At 38.3% G+C, this 18,491-nt stretch overlaps 1 protein-coding gene and 1 pseudogene across 6 annotated transcripts in view; one reads left to right on the plus strand and one right to left on the minus strand.

Moving 5' to 3' along the window:
- Positions 1 to 18,491, minus strand: part of NAALAD2 (N-acetylated alpha-linked acidic dipeptidase 2) — a 115,041-nt gene that overhangs the window by 84,030 nt on the left and 12,520 nt on the right. For 2 of the 5 annotated variants that reach the window (XM_082409893.1, XM_082409892.1), the window contains exons 1-2: positions 16,670 to 16,805; positions 7,223 to 7,317 (exon numbers count right to left, since the gene is read on the minus strand). The exons of 1 other annotated variant lie outside the window; for it this stretch is intronic. Coding sequence is in view for 2 of the 4 variants with exons in the window: in XM_082409890.1 (XP_082266016.1) it covers positions 7,223 to 7,317; positions 16,674 to 16,832 (254 nt within the window). In the remaining 2 variants the exon portion in view is untranslated. Of the gene's footprint in view, positions 1 to 7,222; positions 7,318 to 16,669; positions 16,833 to 18,491 lie in introns of those variants that run through there. 2 more of the 5 variants (XM_082409890.1, XM_082409891.1) reach the window with 2 other exon arrangements.
- The window catches only part of LOC309636688 (mitochondrial import receptor subunit TOM6 homolog pseudogene), a 115,408-nt pseudogene that overhangs the window by 52,410 nt on the left and 44,507 nt on the right, over positions 1 to 18,491 (plus strand). The gene's annotated exons all lie outside the window — the stretch shown is intronic.

Here is an 18,491-nt window from a genome sequence, read left to right on the forward strand (position 1 = left end):
GTTGTTTCCTTTATCAGTATCTCATATTCTCTACAATCCTGCTGATATTCCCCAAGGATTATCTTTCTTTTGGATTTGTTGGCACATCAATTAAAGTAAGGACAGTTTACTTTGGGCCAGGCACTGTTTGAACCTCTTTTTCTCTATATCTGCCCACATGGTCACAGTAACTCTTTCATGCAAATTTCTCTATAACTGCATCTCTTTTTTTGCACTGCTTTCTCTAAGTTCCTCTCTACTCCTGATGTCTCTTTTGTTCTACTCTCATCTCTGATCCTTTACCTGGACTTTACTTTCCTCTTCCTCTCTTCCTATTACATAATCCCAAATACCCCTTGTCCTGTTAGGCATGACCTCCTCACATATTTGTGGAATCAGTCAGGACAGGAGAACCTTCACTCCAGCTTCTGGAAATGAGGCCACATCACAGGAACATGACTGAATATTCTGGAAAACTTCTTTTGCCACTTCCTCCCTTTGATCCTACATCTTTATTGCTGGGTCTCAGGTAAGAACAAGCAGCAGCCATTTCTCATTGTGGGATATTTAGATGATCAACACATCTTATGTTATGAAAGTGAAGAGAAAGAGCAGAGCCCTGGAATGTGGGTAGACACATTCCAGACTTTTGTACTGAGATCTGGGCCAGACCGAGGACTGAAGGAGAAGGAAAAAGATTTCAGAGTGATTTTGTCAGACATCATGGTTCAGTAGGGCCAGAGTAGAGGTGCATATAGGAAGACAGTCAAAAGCCTGTGGCAAGGACAGGGCCTGTTCCTTCACAGCAGAATGGTAATATAGACACTCGATTTTAGCAAAGAGAGGCCATGTCTCAGAGCCAGCATCAGAAACTTCCACAATCCAGAAGAGTGGGAGGTCATAAGAACTAGCCTGACTGTCCCTTCAGAGTATGGGAGGCACGGGGACTGTGAGAGTAGAACAATTTCTGTCTGAGAGTGGGGGCAAGTTTCAGTCTCTTCAGGCCACACTTACTGGTAAGGTCCAGTGGATGACTCAGCTATGGGGTTTTAACATCTGTCTATTAAAGGCAGGATATGCCACCCTCTACTCAGAAATACTCCCATGGACAGAAGTCCACAAGGCCCATATTAATAAGACTTTCAGTGAAATATGGAGACATCAGAAGGGGCTTCCTGCAGAGGAGAGGTACTGACCTTCTTCCCCACTCAGTCCTGGAATCACCAAGTCTTTTCCTGGTGCTCTATGAGGAGATGAACATCTCTCCCGTTCAGTATTGTGCATATCTGTGTCAACACTCTTTTACTATGTTGTATTCAGAGTAATTGTCCAGTTGTCCTTGAAGGGCCCCCCAACAGAAAAAATATTTACTGTGCCAATTTTCCAGAGAACTAGAGATGCATTTAATAGAAATCTGGAGCTTGAAATGTGGAGCTATCTCATTGAATCCACTATATCCAGGGCCCTCACTCTCTGGATGCAGATCCCTGAGATCAGCTTATTAGGAAGAGCAGATATAGCGGGTTTTATTCCTCCCCTCCTCACCCCCAAATAGACTCAACACTATATCCCATCCTTCGTTCTCTTCCTACAATGTAACTTCAATACTGCTCCCCATTGAAAGTGTTCCGTCCCTTTGAACCTGGGTAGGGTTGTGGCAATAACAGATGAGATACTCTGTGTTGCACAAAAGGTAGAATAACTTCCACCTGACAGTATTGGGATCCTTGCTCTAGAAAGCTAACTACTATGCTGTGAGGAAGCCCCCAAGCAACTACATGAAGAGGTTATATGAAGATATTCTGGGCAACAGCCCCAGCTGAGGGAACTCAGGGAGCGTCAACTGCCAGACTTGTGAGTGAGGTCTTCTGTTTCCAGTGCATGTTCACTTACCAAGAGAATGACCACTAGGTGGGTCTACAGACCCAACAGACTCACTATACTCTGGGATTTTCCAGAGCTGCATTTCTTACCTGATTCTCATTAGTTCCCAGTCTAACATGAAGTGATAGTTATGCTTCAGGTCTCCAGGTATCAATTAAAACTCATACCCTGTGTGAAATCAAAATGTATGCATCTTCCCATTTTCCTAATGAACAGTCACTTGAGTTATTAGTCATAGGTCCCTTTGGATTAGGACTGGGTAATCATTACAGTATATAATACTGTGTCATGGTGTCACAGGGAACTTACTCCTAGGGATGTGGTCACCTCATCAATCAAGGAGTTCTAAGTCTGAAAATTGTCTCAGTCCTGGGAACTGGAAAAAAGGATCATTACTTTAATTGGAGAAAACAACACTCTGCCTCCTGATAACACTTCCTTGATTTCTTTTGATTATATCTTAAAGCAGTATTCTTGGCTTCTCTTGTATCTATTCTGCCTCTGGGGATCCTATTCATTTTATTAACCATCTCGGCAATTCCTTGTGGGTCAAGCCATCTTGGTTCCTGCTCAGTCCTTACTAGTCATTACAAAAATGCAGTCTGCTGGCATCTGGCGGTTAAATGCCCTATCATCTGATTGATATCAGTAGCCAAGCTCTGTAAACACTTTTATCATCATCCCAATCCTGGAGAGGATAGCTACCACTGAACTTCTTTCTGATGCTAGATCCCTCTCACCAGCACATTTGTGATAACCTTGGTGAATAGTGTATTCTCTTTATTGACAAACACAATGCTATGGTTGACCTTCTGACCTCATAATATATCCACTCCAAGATACAAATGTCTTTTTGCCTTTTAATCCTGTCTTGTCCCATCTTACAGAGCAATTCAGGCATTTCATTGTTACTAAGCATAGGCCATTGCTTTTTCCAGGCTTGTAGGAGCCTGCAAACATCAAATGTTCTAGTCTTCTAATATCCTTCCAAAGTGTTATATCCTATATCCTGAGAAAGTGCCCCCAGACCAATAAACTCTCTCTTATCCTGTTTGATGTTCTAGCCCCCTTGATGAAGCATCCTCAAAATCCAGTCCTAAGGGGACTCTCACACTTTCTTCAAGTACATGCTGGATAATTCTCCCAGCTTCTTTAGGATATAGTATCTTAATTCTCAGGCTAAATGTCTTCATGGTTAGGCTTTGCTGAGACTTAAGGAAGCCAGGAGAGGAGGTGGGGCAAATTTTGAGGGGGTTCTCTATTGACTCTCAGGGGAGAAACCTCTGCAGTGTCTCCCTTCATAGTAGTTCCAGGTTTAATAGGAAGAGTGAGACATTTCTGTAATCTTTGTGGATCCAGAGAAGTCTTGTCTTCTGTCTTGTCAGTCTTTTCAGTTCATTTGGATAAATATCTCAGAGTGAAATTGCTGAGTTGTGTGATGATTCTTTGTTTAGTTTTATAAAAACAAAACAAACAAACAAAAAACAACTGCCAAATTGTCTTCCAAAGTGACTGTACCATTGTTCACTCCCACCAGCAGTAAAGGAGAGTTCTTGTTGCTCTGCATCCTTACCAGCATTTGATGTTGTCAGTTTTTAAAAATTTTATTTTAGCCATTCTAATAGACATATAGCAATACGTCATTGTGGTTTTAGTTCCAATGCCACTAATGACTAATGCTTGAGCACATTTTTATATGCTCATTTGCCATCTAAATATGTTCTTTAGTGAAGTTTATATCTTTTGCCCATTTAAAAAATTGGGTTGTTTGCTTTCTAATTTTTGAGTTTTAAGTATTCATTTTATATTCTGAATATGAGTTCCTTATCAGTTGTTTGACTGCAAATATTTTCTCACAGAGTGTGGCTTGGTTTACATTCTTATAATGATATCTTTCAGAGAGTGGAAGTTTTAAATTTTGATAAAGTCAAATTTATCTGTATTTCTTTCATGGATTGTGCTTTTGTTGTTTTATCTAAGGCTATTCTTTCTCCACTGAAGTGCCATTACACTTGTAAAAAATCAGCTGACTATATTTCTGCAGGTCTCCTCTTTACTTTCTGTTTAGTTCTAATGATCAGTACGTCTATCCTTTTCTCAATACTGTGTTGTCATAATACTGTGGAATTCCACTAAGTTTTAAAATCAAGTAATGTGAGTGTTATGATTTTATTTTTTTAGGATTGTTTTGGCTATTCTATTTGTTTGGTATACCATAACAAATTTTAAAAACATCTTGTGGATACCTACAAAATTTTTCTAGAGTTTTGTTAGAGATTACACTGAATTTATAGACCATATAGAGGAAGATTACCATCTTATCAGTATTAAATTGTTCAATGTATGAACATGATATGTTTCTCCGTTTATCTAGATCTTTCTTTTCTTTCATCAATGTTTTGTAGCTGTTGCCATGCTGATCCTGCACATATTTTGTTAAAAATGATAACTAGTTAATTCACTTTCTTAAAATTTAAAATTATGTGTTCAGACATAATTGACAAAGAATAAACTCCACATACTTAAAATGTACAATTTGACAAACTTTTGATATATGTAAACACTTTCAAAGCCACCATCACAGTCAAGACAATGAACATATCAATACATTACCTGCAAAATTTCCTTTGTCCCTTTAATTTTTTTTTATTGTAGTATAAAAACACTTAACATGAGATCTACCCATTTAATACATTTTTAATTATATAACACATTATTGTTAAGTATAGCTATAATGTTGTATATCAGATCTCTAGAATTTATTGCATTTGGTTAATTCACCTTTTCAAGTTATTATAAATGTGAGGTTCAAAAAATTCAAATACAAGTTTTTCATTACTTGTGTATGGGAATAAAATCAACTTTTATATATTGACCTTTTGTTCTCTGACCTTGCTAAACTTACTTATTACTTCCAGGATTTTTTTAGTAGATTCTTTGGGATTTTCTACACTCACAGTCATATCATCCATGAATACATACAGTTAGTTTAAAATATACCTCTTTAAATAATCTTCATCCACCGTCAGTAATACTATATTACTTTTCATGTAATGTAAAATCCTTATAATATTTCCAATTCCTCTTTTCCATCTCTTGTGTCATTGTTGTCATAAGTTTCATAAACATATACATTGTTAAACTATTGCTTTAAACAGTAAGTTATCTTTTAAAGAAATTAAAATATAAGAGCTTACATTTTGTCTTTATTGAATTTCCAGTGTCCTTCATTTTTTTCCATGTAGATCAGTTTTCTTCCCAGCATCATATGCTTTTGTCTGAAGAACTTCCCTGTGTATTTCTTACAGATTAGGCCTGACGGCACTGAATTCCCTCAAGTTGCCTTTCTTTGGAAAATTCTAATATTTATTTTACTTTTGAAGTATATTTTCACTGGTTGTAGAATTGTGGGTTGACAGTTGTTTTCTTTCAGCAATCTAAGGATGTCACTTACCTGTCTTCTTGCTTGCATGGTTTCTGATAAGCTTTCTGCTATAATTTTTATCTTTATTCTTCTGTATGTAATCTTCATTTTTCTTTTTCCTATTTTGGTGGCTCCCTTCAAGAATTTCTCTTTGTTATTGGTTTTTATTCAGTGTGAATACGACTTGCCTGAGTGTGTTTTTTGTTTGCTTATTCATTTTGTATTTTTTTTTTTTAAATATTTATTTATTTATTTATTTTTGGCTGTGCTGGGTCTTCGTTTCTGTGCGAGGGCTTTCTCTAGTTGCGGCGAGCAGGGGCCACTCTTCATCGCGGTGCGCGGGCCTCTCACTGTCGCAGCCTCTCTTGTTGCGGCAGAGCACAGGCTCCAGACGCGCAGGCTCAGTAGTTGTGGCTCACAGGCCCAGTTGCTCCGCGGCATGTGGGATCTTCCCAGACCAGGGCTCGAACCCGTGTCCCCTGCATTGGCAGGCAGACTCTCAACCACTGCGCCACCAGGGAAGCCCCATTTTGTATTTTTCTGTTTGATATTCTCTGAATATCGTAGATCTTTTTTTAGTGTCTGTCACTAATTTTGGAAGAGTCTCTAAAATTATTTCTTTAAATGTTTCTTTTGCCCTGTTATATCTTTATTTTCTTTCTGGAAATCTAATTACACAGATGCTAAACAATGATAAACAGCATTTAATGTTGTCATTCTGCTCTTTGATGCTCTGTTCTGTTTTAATTTTTTACTCTTTGTTTTTCTTCTTTGTGTTTAGTTTTGGTATTTTATATTGACCTACCATTATAGTCACTGATACTTTTCTTTCTTGTATTGTATCTACTCCTGAATGCAAACACAAAATTCTCTGCATATGTTATATCTTATCAGATATAAGATATATGATATATAAGATATATTATATCATCAGATATTCTCTGCATATATTATATCAATCAGATAGGCTTGTCAGACAGACAAGCCTATCTGATTGTTTTATAGTTTTCATCCCTCTCCTGAAATTACCTATCTTGCATGTTGTCTACATTTTTTATAAAAGCCTTTAATATACTAATCACAGTTATTTTAAATTCTTTGTCTGACGGTTCTAACAACTGCGTTGTATCTAAGTCTGGTTCTGATGACTGCTTTGCCTGTTCAGACTACATTTTTCTTGCCTTATGATATGCCTCATAATTTTTGTTGAACCCCTGACGTATTACATATGACAGTAGATACTGTGCTAAGTTCTTTTTTTATGTGGTAGTGAGCACAAACTTTCTTCTGTTAGGTCTTTCGTATAGGGATTTATGTTAATTTAGTCAGAAATTGGCCTCTCCAGAATTAGTTAACTCTTGTTCAGTGTCATTGTTAAGAACCCAGTTTCTTTCCATCTTTTTGTTATCCTTAGACTATTGGCTTTTCTCCTTAGGCTAGTTCACGTTGTGACCACAAGATGGCTTTGCAAAAGGGTATTGTATCCAAAAAATGTCCAGAAACAGAAAAAGCAGGTTTTTTTTTTAATTCCACGCATCTCTTCTGAAGCAAGAAAATCTTTTCTGGAATTGTCCTAGGAGTCTTAGTTTCTTATTTCATTGGCCAGAATTGGAACAAATACCCTGTGCTAACCAATCAGAGAGAGGAAAAAAGGGGAAAATTGTGATAGTTTTGGACACAGTATGACCCACTGCCTATGAATGAGCCCAGAACCTCTGATTTCTTTGTCTTTGAAAGAGAGATAATATATGTGAAAAATACTGGATTTCTACTAGGGAAATGAGAAGTAGTGCTGGAGGCCAATGTTAGAAAATAATAATGCATTTTACCAGTCTGTAGGACTCTCTTTGTGCCTTGCCATCCTATTCAAAACATGGCCTGTCCTCCTATGGTACATATGTGTATTAGTGAGAGAAGGCTCAAAGTTCAACTCACATGCCAAGGGTAAAGAATGTCCTTTCCTTTTATCTTCTCAGAAACATGGAATCTGCTTTCACGCAGTGTTTCCCCAGTGAGTTCATCTGCTCCATCTGCAAGGACAATTTCACAGACCCTGTCACCATTAGCTGTGGGCACAGATTTTGTACTCCTTGCCTCTGTCTCTTGTGGGAAGATGCCCAGACAGCAACTTGCTGTCCTGTGTGCAAGGCAATATCTCCGAAAATGGACTTCAAAACCACTCTTCTTGCTAAGGAACATATTCTTCCTACCAGAGAATCAATTGTCTGCCAGTTACCTAGCTCTGCCAAGCAGATGTGTAGGATACACCAAGTGGTAAAGCTCTACTTCTGTCAAGCTGACACGAGCCTGCTGTGTTTGTTCTGCTCTCATTCCCCAGAGCATGCCGCGCATGAACACTATCCAATAAAGCAGGTTGCAGAGCACTACAGGGTAAGTAATATCTCTGAATGCACTTTGAAATGTGGACGACCCTGTATCTGATAGGCAATGAGGCAAATACATTGATTGTTATTATTATTTTATGTAATAAACAAATAGAATTTCTAAACACCATGTGCCAGGCACTATTCTGAAATCTAGGGATAAAGCGGTGAAGAAACTAGACAACATTCTTGCTCTCCTGAAGTTTAAATTCTGTTGGGCTGAAAGAGAGGAATGATGATGAAATTGATGAGGATTAGGGTGCTGGTATTTCAGTGTAAGTAACGTGGTGGATAAATCTCTAGTTTCAGTAACAGTCATTGGCTCCTACAACCATGATTACGATGATCCTGTTCTAATTATAGCAGATTTAGAAACACTGGCCAATATTTTCTTATAGTGCCATAGGAAAACTGAGGGCTAATATTTCACAATTAAATATAAAGCAAGATTCACTTCTGAAAATTGACCAGGTTACTACAATATCAGTGTTAGATTCCTCAGATAATAGATTACATTTTCTAAATTTAGGCATTCTATTTTTGGTTGATCTCTCAGATTTATCAGTTAGTGTTCCCAAGGAAAATCACTGACATCTCTGCTCTCTTTACTGTTTGTCCCATGTTCATCCCCTTCTATCTTCTTTTAAGTATCTGAAATGTACTACCTTTACTTTTCTAGTACTCCAATTTATAGTTATTTTGCAGGAGAACCTTCTGATGCAAATGAAGTCTATTTGGAAAAAGAAAAAAGAAAATCAGAGCAATATAAAAAAAGTGACCAACATATTCAGAGTATGGGAGGTAAGCAGTAGACCCTGTATCCACTGGAACCAGCTTGGGACAAATATCCTCAAAACTTACGGTGGAAGAACTTGAATTAAATCATAATGTCCCCTGAGTGAGTGATCAGAGAGAGCTACATATGGAAAAACATGACCTTCAATGTAGGATTTCATGTTGAATGAACCCAATATGTAACTAAAAGATTTTTCCTGATTTTCTTGATAAAGCAATGTCTACCACTAACATTGTACTTCAGCAGGGACAAGAAAATGCAGTATCACAAAACAAAAGGCAATGGTCACTGGGATGGAGGTAAAAATAGAGTTCTGTAGGAGATTAATAAACTTTGAATGTTAAGAAAAGCTTCTCAAACAAGTAAAAATCATCCCAATGCTAATGTGTTAGTAGAATCTGTAAATTCATGGGTATTTATGACACAGACACCTAAGGGACAAGAAAGCTAAAAATGAGACAAATCATGGAATTGTCTGGGACCTGCAAGTAGCTCCTATTAATTAGTACATAGGGTATGAAGCAGGCAGTGAGAGTTATGGCTAGAAATGTAATTATAGCCATGGCAAGACTGTGAACGCCTACCTAAGGATTTTGGGTTGTATCATTCATTGATTCACATATATGAACTGGGAACCTGAAACTGAAGGTTTAATAAAAATAAACTACATTTTTATTTTCAAAGAACTCAATCACTTCTAAAGAAGACATATCAACAGGCTATAGTAGAGAATATGTCGTTAAACCGAAACCTGTATACAGTGCTGTGAAAATACCAAAGGCAATAATAAAATTATCTTGATCATTTAGGATGGATTTCCTAATAAACCACTCATTCATAGGAGGGCATATGATGCATTGCTCACTGTTCTAGGCCCACAAAGAGATACAGAAATGGACAAAAAGAGGAAAATCACTGACCTCAGTTGGTTATAATCTAATAAGAGAAGTCATGTAACAAATAAAAAAGAGTAACATTTATAATACCTCACATCTGTAAAGTTCTTGGGAGAAAATTAAAGCAGGGATGTGTATAAATAGTACAGGTTTGGGGAGAAAGTATGCTGGTCAGGGAAGACTCATTATGAGCGTTATATCAGGGTAGAGATCTAAAGAAGCAAAGGGAGTGAACCAGCAGCTCTCTGAGAACACATCCTTCTGGAGCAGAGAAAACAGAAGGTATGGTCCAAAAGTTTGGGTTCCCCCCTCCCCCCTGCCACCAAGTTCAAATGTTGAAATTCTAACCCCCAAAGTGATGGTGTTAGGAGGTGATTAGGTCATGAAGGCAGAGTCCTTATGAATGGGATTCTTATAAAAGAAGCCCTGTGGAGGCTTGCCCCTTCTGCCATGTGAGGACACAACCAAAAGATGACTATCTAGTCAAGACATGGAAGCAACCTAAATGTCCATCGACAGATGAATGGATAAAGAAGATGTAGTATATTTATACAATAGAATACTACTCAGCCACAAAAAAGGATGAAATAATGCCATTTGCAACAACATGGATGGACCTAGAGATTACCATATTACGGGAAGTAAGTCAGAGAAAGACAAATATCATATGATATCACTTATATGTGGAATCTAAAAAAAAAATCATACAAATGAACTTATTTACAAACCAGAAATCGACCCACAGGCATAGAAAAAAAATTTATGGTTACCAAAGGTGAAAGTGGGGGAAGGATAAATTAGGAGTTTGGGATTAACATATACACACTACTATATATAAAATAGATAAACAACAGGGACCTACTTTATAGCACAGGGAACTATATTCAATATCTTGTAATAACCTATAATGGAAAAGAATTGGGAAAAAACAGAATATAGATATATACATATATATATATATATGTATGTATAACCAAATCACTTTGCTGTATACCTGAAATTAACACAGTATTGTAAATCAACTACACTTAAATAAAAAAAATACATGCATATGGTAAAAAAATGAAAACCAATTATGTGAATGTGCTTTGTAAAGTGGAATATATTTTAATCATTATTAAGCAAAAAAAAAGAAAAAAAAAGATAGCTATCTAGGCAGTGGCTCTCACCATACACCAAATCTGCTGGCACTGATCTTGGATTTCCCACTTTACTGAACTGTGTGAAGTAAATTTCTGTTATTTATAAGTTATGCAGTCTATTGTGCTTTTGTTATAGTAGCCCAAACATACTAAGACAAGTATTCTATACATAACACGTAGACAATAGATGATAAGAGAAGAATAAAACCATCCAGATACATGATCTAATTAATCCAATGTCACTGCAGGGTTTTGTAAATCTACGGATGGTGATGATAGGAGCTGAATACCCTAAGGTATATCAATATCTCCAGGAAGAAAAGCAAAAACATTTAGAGATGTTGGCAATTGAAGGCAAGATCGTTTTTCAGCGACTCAGGAGAAATGTAGCCAGAATGGTTCATATGGGGAAACTCCTGAGAAGAATATATGAGGAGCTGAAGGAACTGTGCCTTAAAGCAGATGTGGACATGCTCCAGGTAAGGACTAAGGAAGGACGTTAGGGTGCTGAACACCAGCCTGCTTGGAAAGCATTTATATCCACTGAAATTATATCCTTTTTGGCCTCCATTATTTTTCTTGTTCCAAAGTCCAGATTCTTCTTCTGCCTCTGGGATGGCGGGTTTTGCTCCTCCAGTATAATCTGGAGACGAAACATCACTTTTGCCTTATATGGAAGAAGGATAACTATGTGGAAAGGTTCAAGTAACAGATCCAGAAGAAAATCTCCCAAACCTTCTTGTTATATTCCTCTACTATACAGTTAGCCTTCCATATCCCTATAGGTTTCACATCCGAGGATTCAACCAACTGCCGATGGAAAATATATTTTTTTTAAAAACCCAGAAATTTCCAAAAAGCAAAACTTGAATTTGTCAATGTTGACAACTATTTACATAGCATTTACATTATATTAGGTATTATAAGTAATCTAGAGGTGATTAAAGTATACAGGAAAATGTGCATACATTATATGGAAATACTGTGCCATTTTATATAAGAGATTTGAGCATCCATGGATTTTGGTATACAAGGGGTCCTGGAGTGAATTCCTCTCATATACTCAGGGACGACTATATTTACAGTTTCTGACCAGCTGCAAGAGAGCAGCTTGTGAGCAGATAATTTAACTTTGTATGTGTACTCGGTAATATGTGTGAATATGGGAGGTATGCCTTCTTTCTGTTGTGAAGTTCTAGCTTTCACACCCTTATAAGAACTTTGGGGAATGCTGTGAATCCTGCTGTAGATTACAACAAAACACAGCCATTCGTGTGCCCTAAGAACATCTTCTGACTTTCAATTTTATCAAGATTATGATTTTATCAACTGTATGTAAATGTGAGACTGGTTTCATCTTTTTAAGGATAAGGGAAATGGTAAATGATTTTCCCCAAGGAAGAAAACTGGAGATAGTGAATTTCCCGGTATAATCTCATATCCTCAAACTAGACTAAACAAACAGGAGGGCTTGTGCTGAAAGCTAAGCCTTCCTTTCTTTCTCTTTACAGGGTGTGGGAGACACAATGAAAAGGTAAGTTTGCCCCTCTATTCAAATCATGGTAATTGTGATAGTGATCAGGTTATTTCTGTTGAGATGGACCCTCCCTTTTTAATGAGAAGTTTCTTTCTGTCTGCGTTTATTCCTTCCTTCTCTAAAAGTTTGCCAGGTTTTATATAGTCTACCCTTAGGTGAAAGTAGGGTTGAGGGGAGTATAGTTTCAGTTGCAAGCCTTACTGTAGAAGTTGCAAAGAGACAACTATTTTTCTTGCCCCTAATTTCAAATTCTAATTATTGATATTTGAGGATTATTCCTGGTCATCTATGGGAAAGGCAGATAAGCTCAGAGAGGCAGCAGGTAGACGGATGCTGAGACGAGGAGTGAGGTAGAATCATCAAGAAAGAACATAGAGGGGCTTCCCTGGTGGCGCAGTGGTTGAGAATCTGCCTGCCAATGCAGGGGACACGGGTTCGAGCCCTGGTCTGGGAAGATCCCACATGCCGCGGAGCAACTAGGCCCGTGAGCCACAACTACTGAGCCTGCGCGTCTGGAACCTGTGCTCCGCAGCAAGAGAGGCCGCGATAGTGAGAGGCCCACGCACCGCGATGAAGAGTGGCCCCCGCTTGCCACAACTAGAGAAAGTCCTCGCACAGAAACAAAGACCCAACACAGCCAAAAATAAATAAATAAATTAAAAGAAAATGAAAAAAAAATAAATTAAATAAAAATAAAAAAAGAAAGAACATAGATAGTGCTGAGGTTCCATATGTATCAGATGGCAAGTTCCAACTATTTGCCACCTATTAGATTTCAGGAATTAAATGAGAATTGCTGTGTGGATCCCCTAGGGAAGCTAGAAGGGAGGAAACAGACACAATTATGATGGAGGTGACATATTCTACTAAGATCGATATGCTAAGAGCAGGGAAACAGATTGTAAAATATAATAGCAACTGTTGTGTTCCTCCATCTGAGGAGTTAAATTCACACCCTTCAAACCTAATTATGAGGATTCTGATGAATCACCATCAATGGATTGCTAATGATACCTTTGGGCCTATTAGTAAGTGGGTCTTTTTTTTTTTTACAGGAGTCACTTAATGCAGCTGTACATTCCTCAGCCTATGGACCCACAGCTCAGTACATGGGCCATCACTGGGATGTTGGAAAGGCTTAACAGCTTCCGAGGTAAGAGGCAGCTCTCTGTGTGAAGGCAGTAATATTTCCTTCACGACTAGAGACATGCTGATGATCTCTCTTCATTGCTCTGTCTGTTCTTTGCAGAGGACAGGGAAGCAGGCACTGCTTTATAACTAACTTTATAATTTATTGTTAATTATCAGTCAGAGAAAGCTAACTGAAGCCTGTCAAAAACAATCAATCGAATATGACAGTTTCTTATATAGTTACTTGTGGTGAGTTAAAATTTAAAAAAAGAACCCTCTGCCTTATAAAACTGCATATCCATTCAGTGTATTTCATCTTGTAGTTAACTGTGGTTATATGTGGATATTCAGATTCTTAGAATCACCTTAATGTTGTTATTTAAATGTTTATCTGAATATTGAATGTAATAATTACATTTGAAAAATCACAAGACTTTTAAAAAGCTTAAAGTATTTTTATATACAACAAGTACAACCACAAAACAAAATGAACCCATGATTTGTTGCACAGAGGGCCCCTTAAGACAAATGCAACTGAAGGGTGAGCCTGGCAGACAAAGGAGAAGCAGGCCTGAGATGGGATGAGTTGGATTCTGATTCAGCGGTGGCTCCATTAGAAATCCTAAGAGAGAAATCACTTCTAAAAAAAGGCACAAATGGGTTTTTGGTTTATTTTATTTTTGCTTGCTTAAATGTTAAGCAATGTGATCACTATTTAGGACTAAAAATAACAACAATATCAAATTTAAAATATAATGTATAATGTATTTATTACTATTATATTTTATTTTTTGAGAGTGGATTAATGAGAGGACTTAAGTGGATTAAGGGCCATTTTGCTATTTTCTTGACATCTATGAATGAACTCCCCAGTTTTTAAGGAGTTAGTGAAAATAAGCCAGAGCCTGATATCCTACATCTTTATGTATTCTCAAAATCTTCCTTCATCTAGTTGTACTATTAGAGATTTTCTGGCTCTTTAGATAGACAGGAAGCCCTTCCTGTTCTTTCTCTGGGTTTCCAGTGACACACTGTCTAGTCACCTTTGGTAAAGGGGTGTTCTGGAGCTAGCTGGTACTGACACGCTCATGGGAATGAATTGTTACAAGTTCCAGAATTTTAGGAGTATTACTAAATGGCTGGCATCTTGAAAATGGTCAAGGTGGGCTGGAATATTCCCAGCAAATAAGACAAACCAGCTTTGCTTTGTTCCAGAGATTTGGTTGCTAAACCTCTGCCACAATACCGCCACACTTATCGATCCCTCAGAACTTTAAAACTCTGTTCTTTGACTTTGCTGTTTTCTTTTTACTAAAGTGTATGTTACGTTGGATCATAAAATAAGAAATCGTCATGTGGCTCTGACTGAAGACCTGAGACGTTTGCAGTGCAGTCCTGACCATCAAGACGTGCCCCGTAATCCAGCAAGTTCAGAGAATACTCCTTCATGGGGCGCTCAGACCTTCACCACTGGCAAACATTACTGGGAGGTGAATGTGGGAAACTCTCGTAACTGGATTATAGGACTTTGCAAGGAATCCTGGACAAGTAGGAATGATATGCTACTTAACTCTGAGGATATTTTTCTACTTCTGTGTGTCAGCGTGGAGGACCATTTCAGTCTCTTTTCTACCTTCCCACTCTTACCCCACTATATTCAAAGACCCCAGGGCTGGATAGGGGTGTTTCTGGATTATGAATGTGGTATAATAAGCTTTATTAATGTTGCCAGAAGTTCCCTCATTTGTAATTTCCTCTCACGCTCTTTCTCTTTCCCTCTCAGACCTTTCATTTGGTGTGGACCCAAATGATCAGGAACAGGTCACCAACCTGACCAAGGTCTCGGGAATTCTAGTAGCTGAGGGGCTCCTATCCTGGTGACTTCTAGAATGGGGAAAATCAATTATACTTCACTGTGTTTAACTTCATTTTACCTTCAGGAGATATAATGGCTGCATTATTTTTTAAAGTGGTGATAATGTTAACGATGTACATTTGTCTTTTCTATTTTATTTAAATAAAAGTAATCTCTTTTATTTTATTGGGTAGGATACATGTACTTTTCATTTGCCATCTGAAGTTGCTAGAGATTAAAGAATACATGGGTGTGGAAACGCAGACAAATGCATGAACAAAAAGCACAGAGGATTCTCCGTCCAGAGAGTCCTTGTCAAAACTCAAGGGCAGCGTAGAATTCTCTTCTCCCTCCACTCATCTGGCTAAATCCTATTCCTCTTTTAATCCTCAGTTTACCAAACTAGATTAGGTCAATTATAATATGACCTCAAGAACAGCTTATTCTTTCCCTTTGTAAAACTCACAATAGATTTGGGGGCTTCTTTTCTAGTTTGCAGACTGCAAGAAGTGAAGGCCAATGTTAGTCCTCTTCCCAGCCACATTCCAGGGATGAAACACCAGGTTAAGGATATGAGAGACATCAAAAATATATTGGAACAAATGAATGAATGTGTAGGAAAATTATTAAAAGCAAAGGCTATGTAACCAAAAAAAGTTACTATAATGTAGACACAATTAGCAGCTCAAGAAGCGATGAGAAATATTAAATAAAGATGTGAATTAAGTTATTGCTCAGGTACATGGCTCAGAAATTCATTTTAACTGGCAAAATATAGACTGTGTATGATCTGATTCCTCAATGTTGCTATTAGTAGCTCTCAATGATGAACAGAGATTTTTTGGAATATACACATATTTTATCAGAGTGGTAGTAGTATAGATAATAAGGCCTAGATGCTTGGATACTGCAGTACTTTTAAGGAAGATATGTAGAGTGAAAATACCTTGAATATACATTTTCAAGGATGGACAATAAACTTAGTTTCTTACATGCACAAAACATCCAAGCTGTCAACAGTCAAATTTCATTTCAAAGAGTGTTACTGACTTAGATCTTAAAACTTTGTAAAGTAATCAGACATTGAAATCAATCTCTTTGGGGATGTGTTGTCCAACATAATGACTCTAGTTAACACTGATGTATGATAGATAAGAAAGCTGTTAAAACAGTAGATCTAGGAAAGCTTATCATAAGGAAAAAATTTTTTTTCTTTTTCTTCTATTTTAGAAGAATCAATCTTTCTCTCCCCACTCCCCTTTCTCCTTCCATCTCTCCATCTTTTGCTCTCTCTCTTTAAAGAGAAGTTGCTTAGGGAATAATTTGGGGAGTATATGTATTTCTATGAAGTTGTAGTGGAAAAGAAATTATAACTAGATTTTCAGATATTTGCTTAGGGATTATTTAAAGCAATCTAATAATGCCCTCATCTTTGGAAGGGGTCCAAGAATTGTTGCATACTGAAAAGTTTTGTATTGACTTTGGCACTGGCCAAAATGGAATACATTCTCCGTAGTCTGTCTCACCTACAGATTACAACTGAAAACTCTGAACTGACCATAAAAAGTAACCATGTGAGGAATGTGAAAAATTAAAACTAGAAAGTGAAATAAGGAGAGAAATTAAGACTTGAATAATTACCCACAGTGGAGGTGAGTTGGTGGAATTATTTTTCCTCTTCTCCTTCCTGGCATTGACTGAATTGAAGGAAGACTCAGTTCTCTGATCTGCACAGCATGAGCATGCAGCAAAAGCTCAGACATAAACACCTGATTTCCAGCCAGAGGACCAGGAAGAGAGGTTCCTGCAAACAGAAAAGTGTGAGAGGAAATCATTTTTTTTCTTTTTATCTTTTCTTTTTCTCTTCCAGTGCTGCCCCAAGATCAGCCACTGTCAAAAAGGTGCAGTGAGTGGCAACAGTAAAATGGCAGACGGGGAAGCTTTGTCCCAAGAGAGAGCCCTTTTTTCCTTTTTCCAGAGGAACTGCAGAAAGAGGCCCCTATTGTCCAAAGTGGGGGGTGTGTGAAATCTTCTTAAGTGTTTTCTATTGTTGCTTTGACTTGAGGACCACCACAGTCCTAGGCCAGAAGGTGGTGTTAACTCTGGAAGAATCTCCAGTTTTCAAGGTTTGCTCATAAACGGTGTAAGGAGAAAGCAGAGAGGTCTTTAATCTGGGCTGGATTTTCCCCACCACTGGGACAATACCAACCCCCCTGCCCCCCCAAGTATCCTAAAAGATATGCCCTGTACTGTGAGGGTTTTTCACTCTGGATAGTGGGAACTATTCCCAGCCCTGTGTGACCTGAGGTATTGCTCCATCTACCCCTTTGGGGTGGTTCTTTCCTTGATCTTGGATATTTTCCTCACAAGCATTCACTGATCTGTACTCAGATGTAGGCTCCTGCTGTGGGAGCTCTCTGGAGCTCCCTCTGTGCAACTCTACCCTCAAGTAGTACTCAATCCTGGGAACTCCAGCCACCTTGGTTTTACTGAACTTCCAACCCTGTCTCTTCAACTCAGGAGACCACTGGGCTCTGTCTGGGTTCCCCCTCCCTGTGACAAGTCTGGAAATCTCCAGGCAGTAAAATGGGACTGTCACAAGGCTCCCCTCCTTTGGTCCCTCTCTCTAAGTTTACTCTCCTGTGATGCTTATTGTCAAATGTCTGAAAACTGTTGCCTTTATATGTCACATTTCTGGGTTGTCCTTGTTTAAGATAGAAGAGCAAATCCCATCCCTGCTACTTCATTTTCGCTCAAAACAGAAGACTGAGAGTAATTTATTAAATTACAGATTCAATTCTGTTAATGGATATCCAGCTATTCATTTTACTTACTTCTATCTTCAGTGGGCTTTAGTAGTGTGTATCTTCCAATGAATTTACCCGTTTCATCTAGACTATCAAGTTTATCAACATTGGCCTTTGCTAGATATTTGTTTTGCTGAATAAATTACGTACGCCAGGTTTTGATGATGTTGCGGTGGGGGCTTCCATTTGAGTTTCTGGAAACTAGATTCTAAGCCCTGGTTGCACTGTAAGCTGTGGGTCCCAGCAAAGGGTGATGTGGGATGAGTGTTCCCGCACTATCCCATCCCCATGGCAGGAAGTACCCACTGGAAAGAGAAGCTCTTCTGGGTGGTTACTAAGCACTGATCTGACTTAGAAGAGGAGGAATCCCATGACCTTTGAGGCAGATGAGTCAGTGGTGGGTCAAGAAGGAAGAGGCGTGAGAATTCCAGGATCATGGTCACTACAGTCCATCAGGACCCTGACTTGCTAGGTGACTCCCAGGTTTAGATATTCCCATTCAGGGGCTAAGGGCACTGGATCCCCCAACCCTCGTGAGTCCAGTGTTTTAGCACCCTGCAGTCAGGATTGCTTCAGGATTGCTAAGCACCACCCAGTGCTTTGGATAAGAGCTTTCCTTTGGGTTTTTTTGGGCAGTGCTGCTAGGCATGTGGGAT

This window comes from Balaenoptera physalus, assembly GCF_965194825.1.
Source record: "Balaenoptera physalus genome assembly, chromosome: 10".
In the NCBI taxonomy this organism is placed as follows: Eukaryota; Metazoa; Chordata; class Mammalia; order Artiodactyla; family Balaenopteridae; genus Balaenoptera; species Balaenoptera physalus.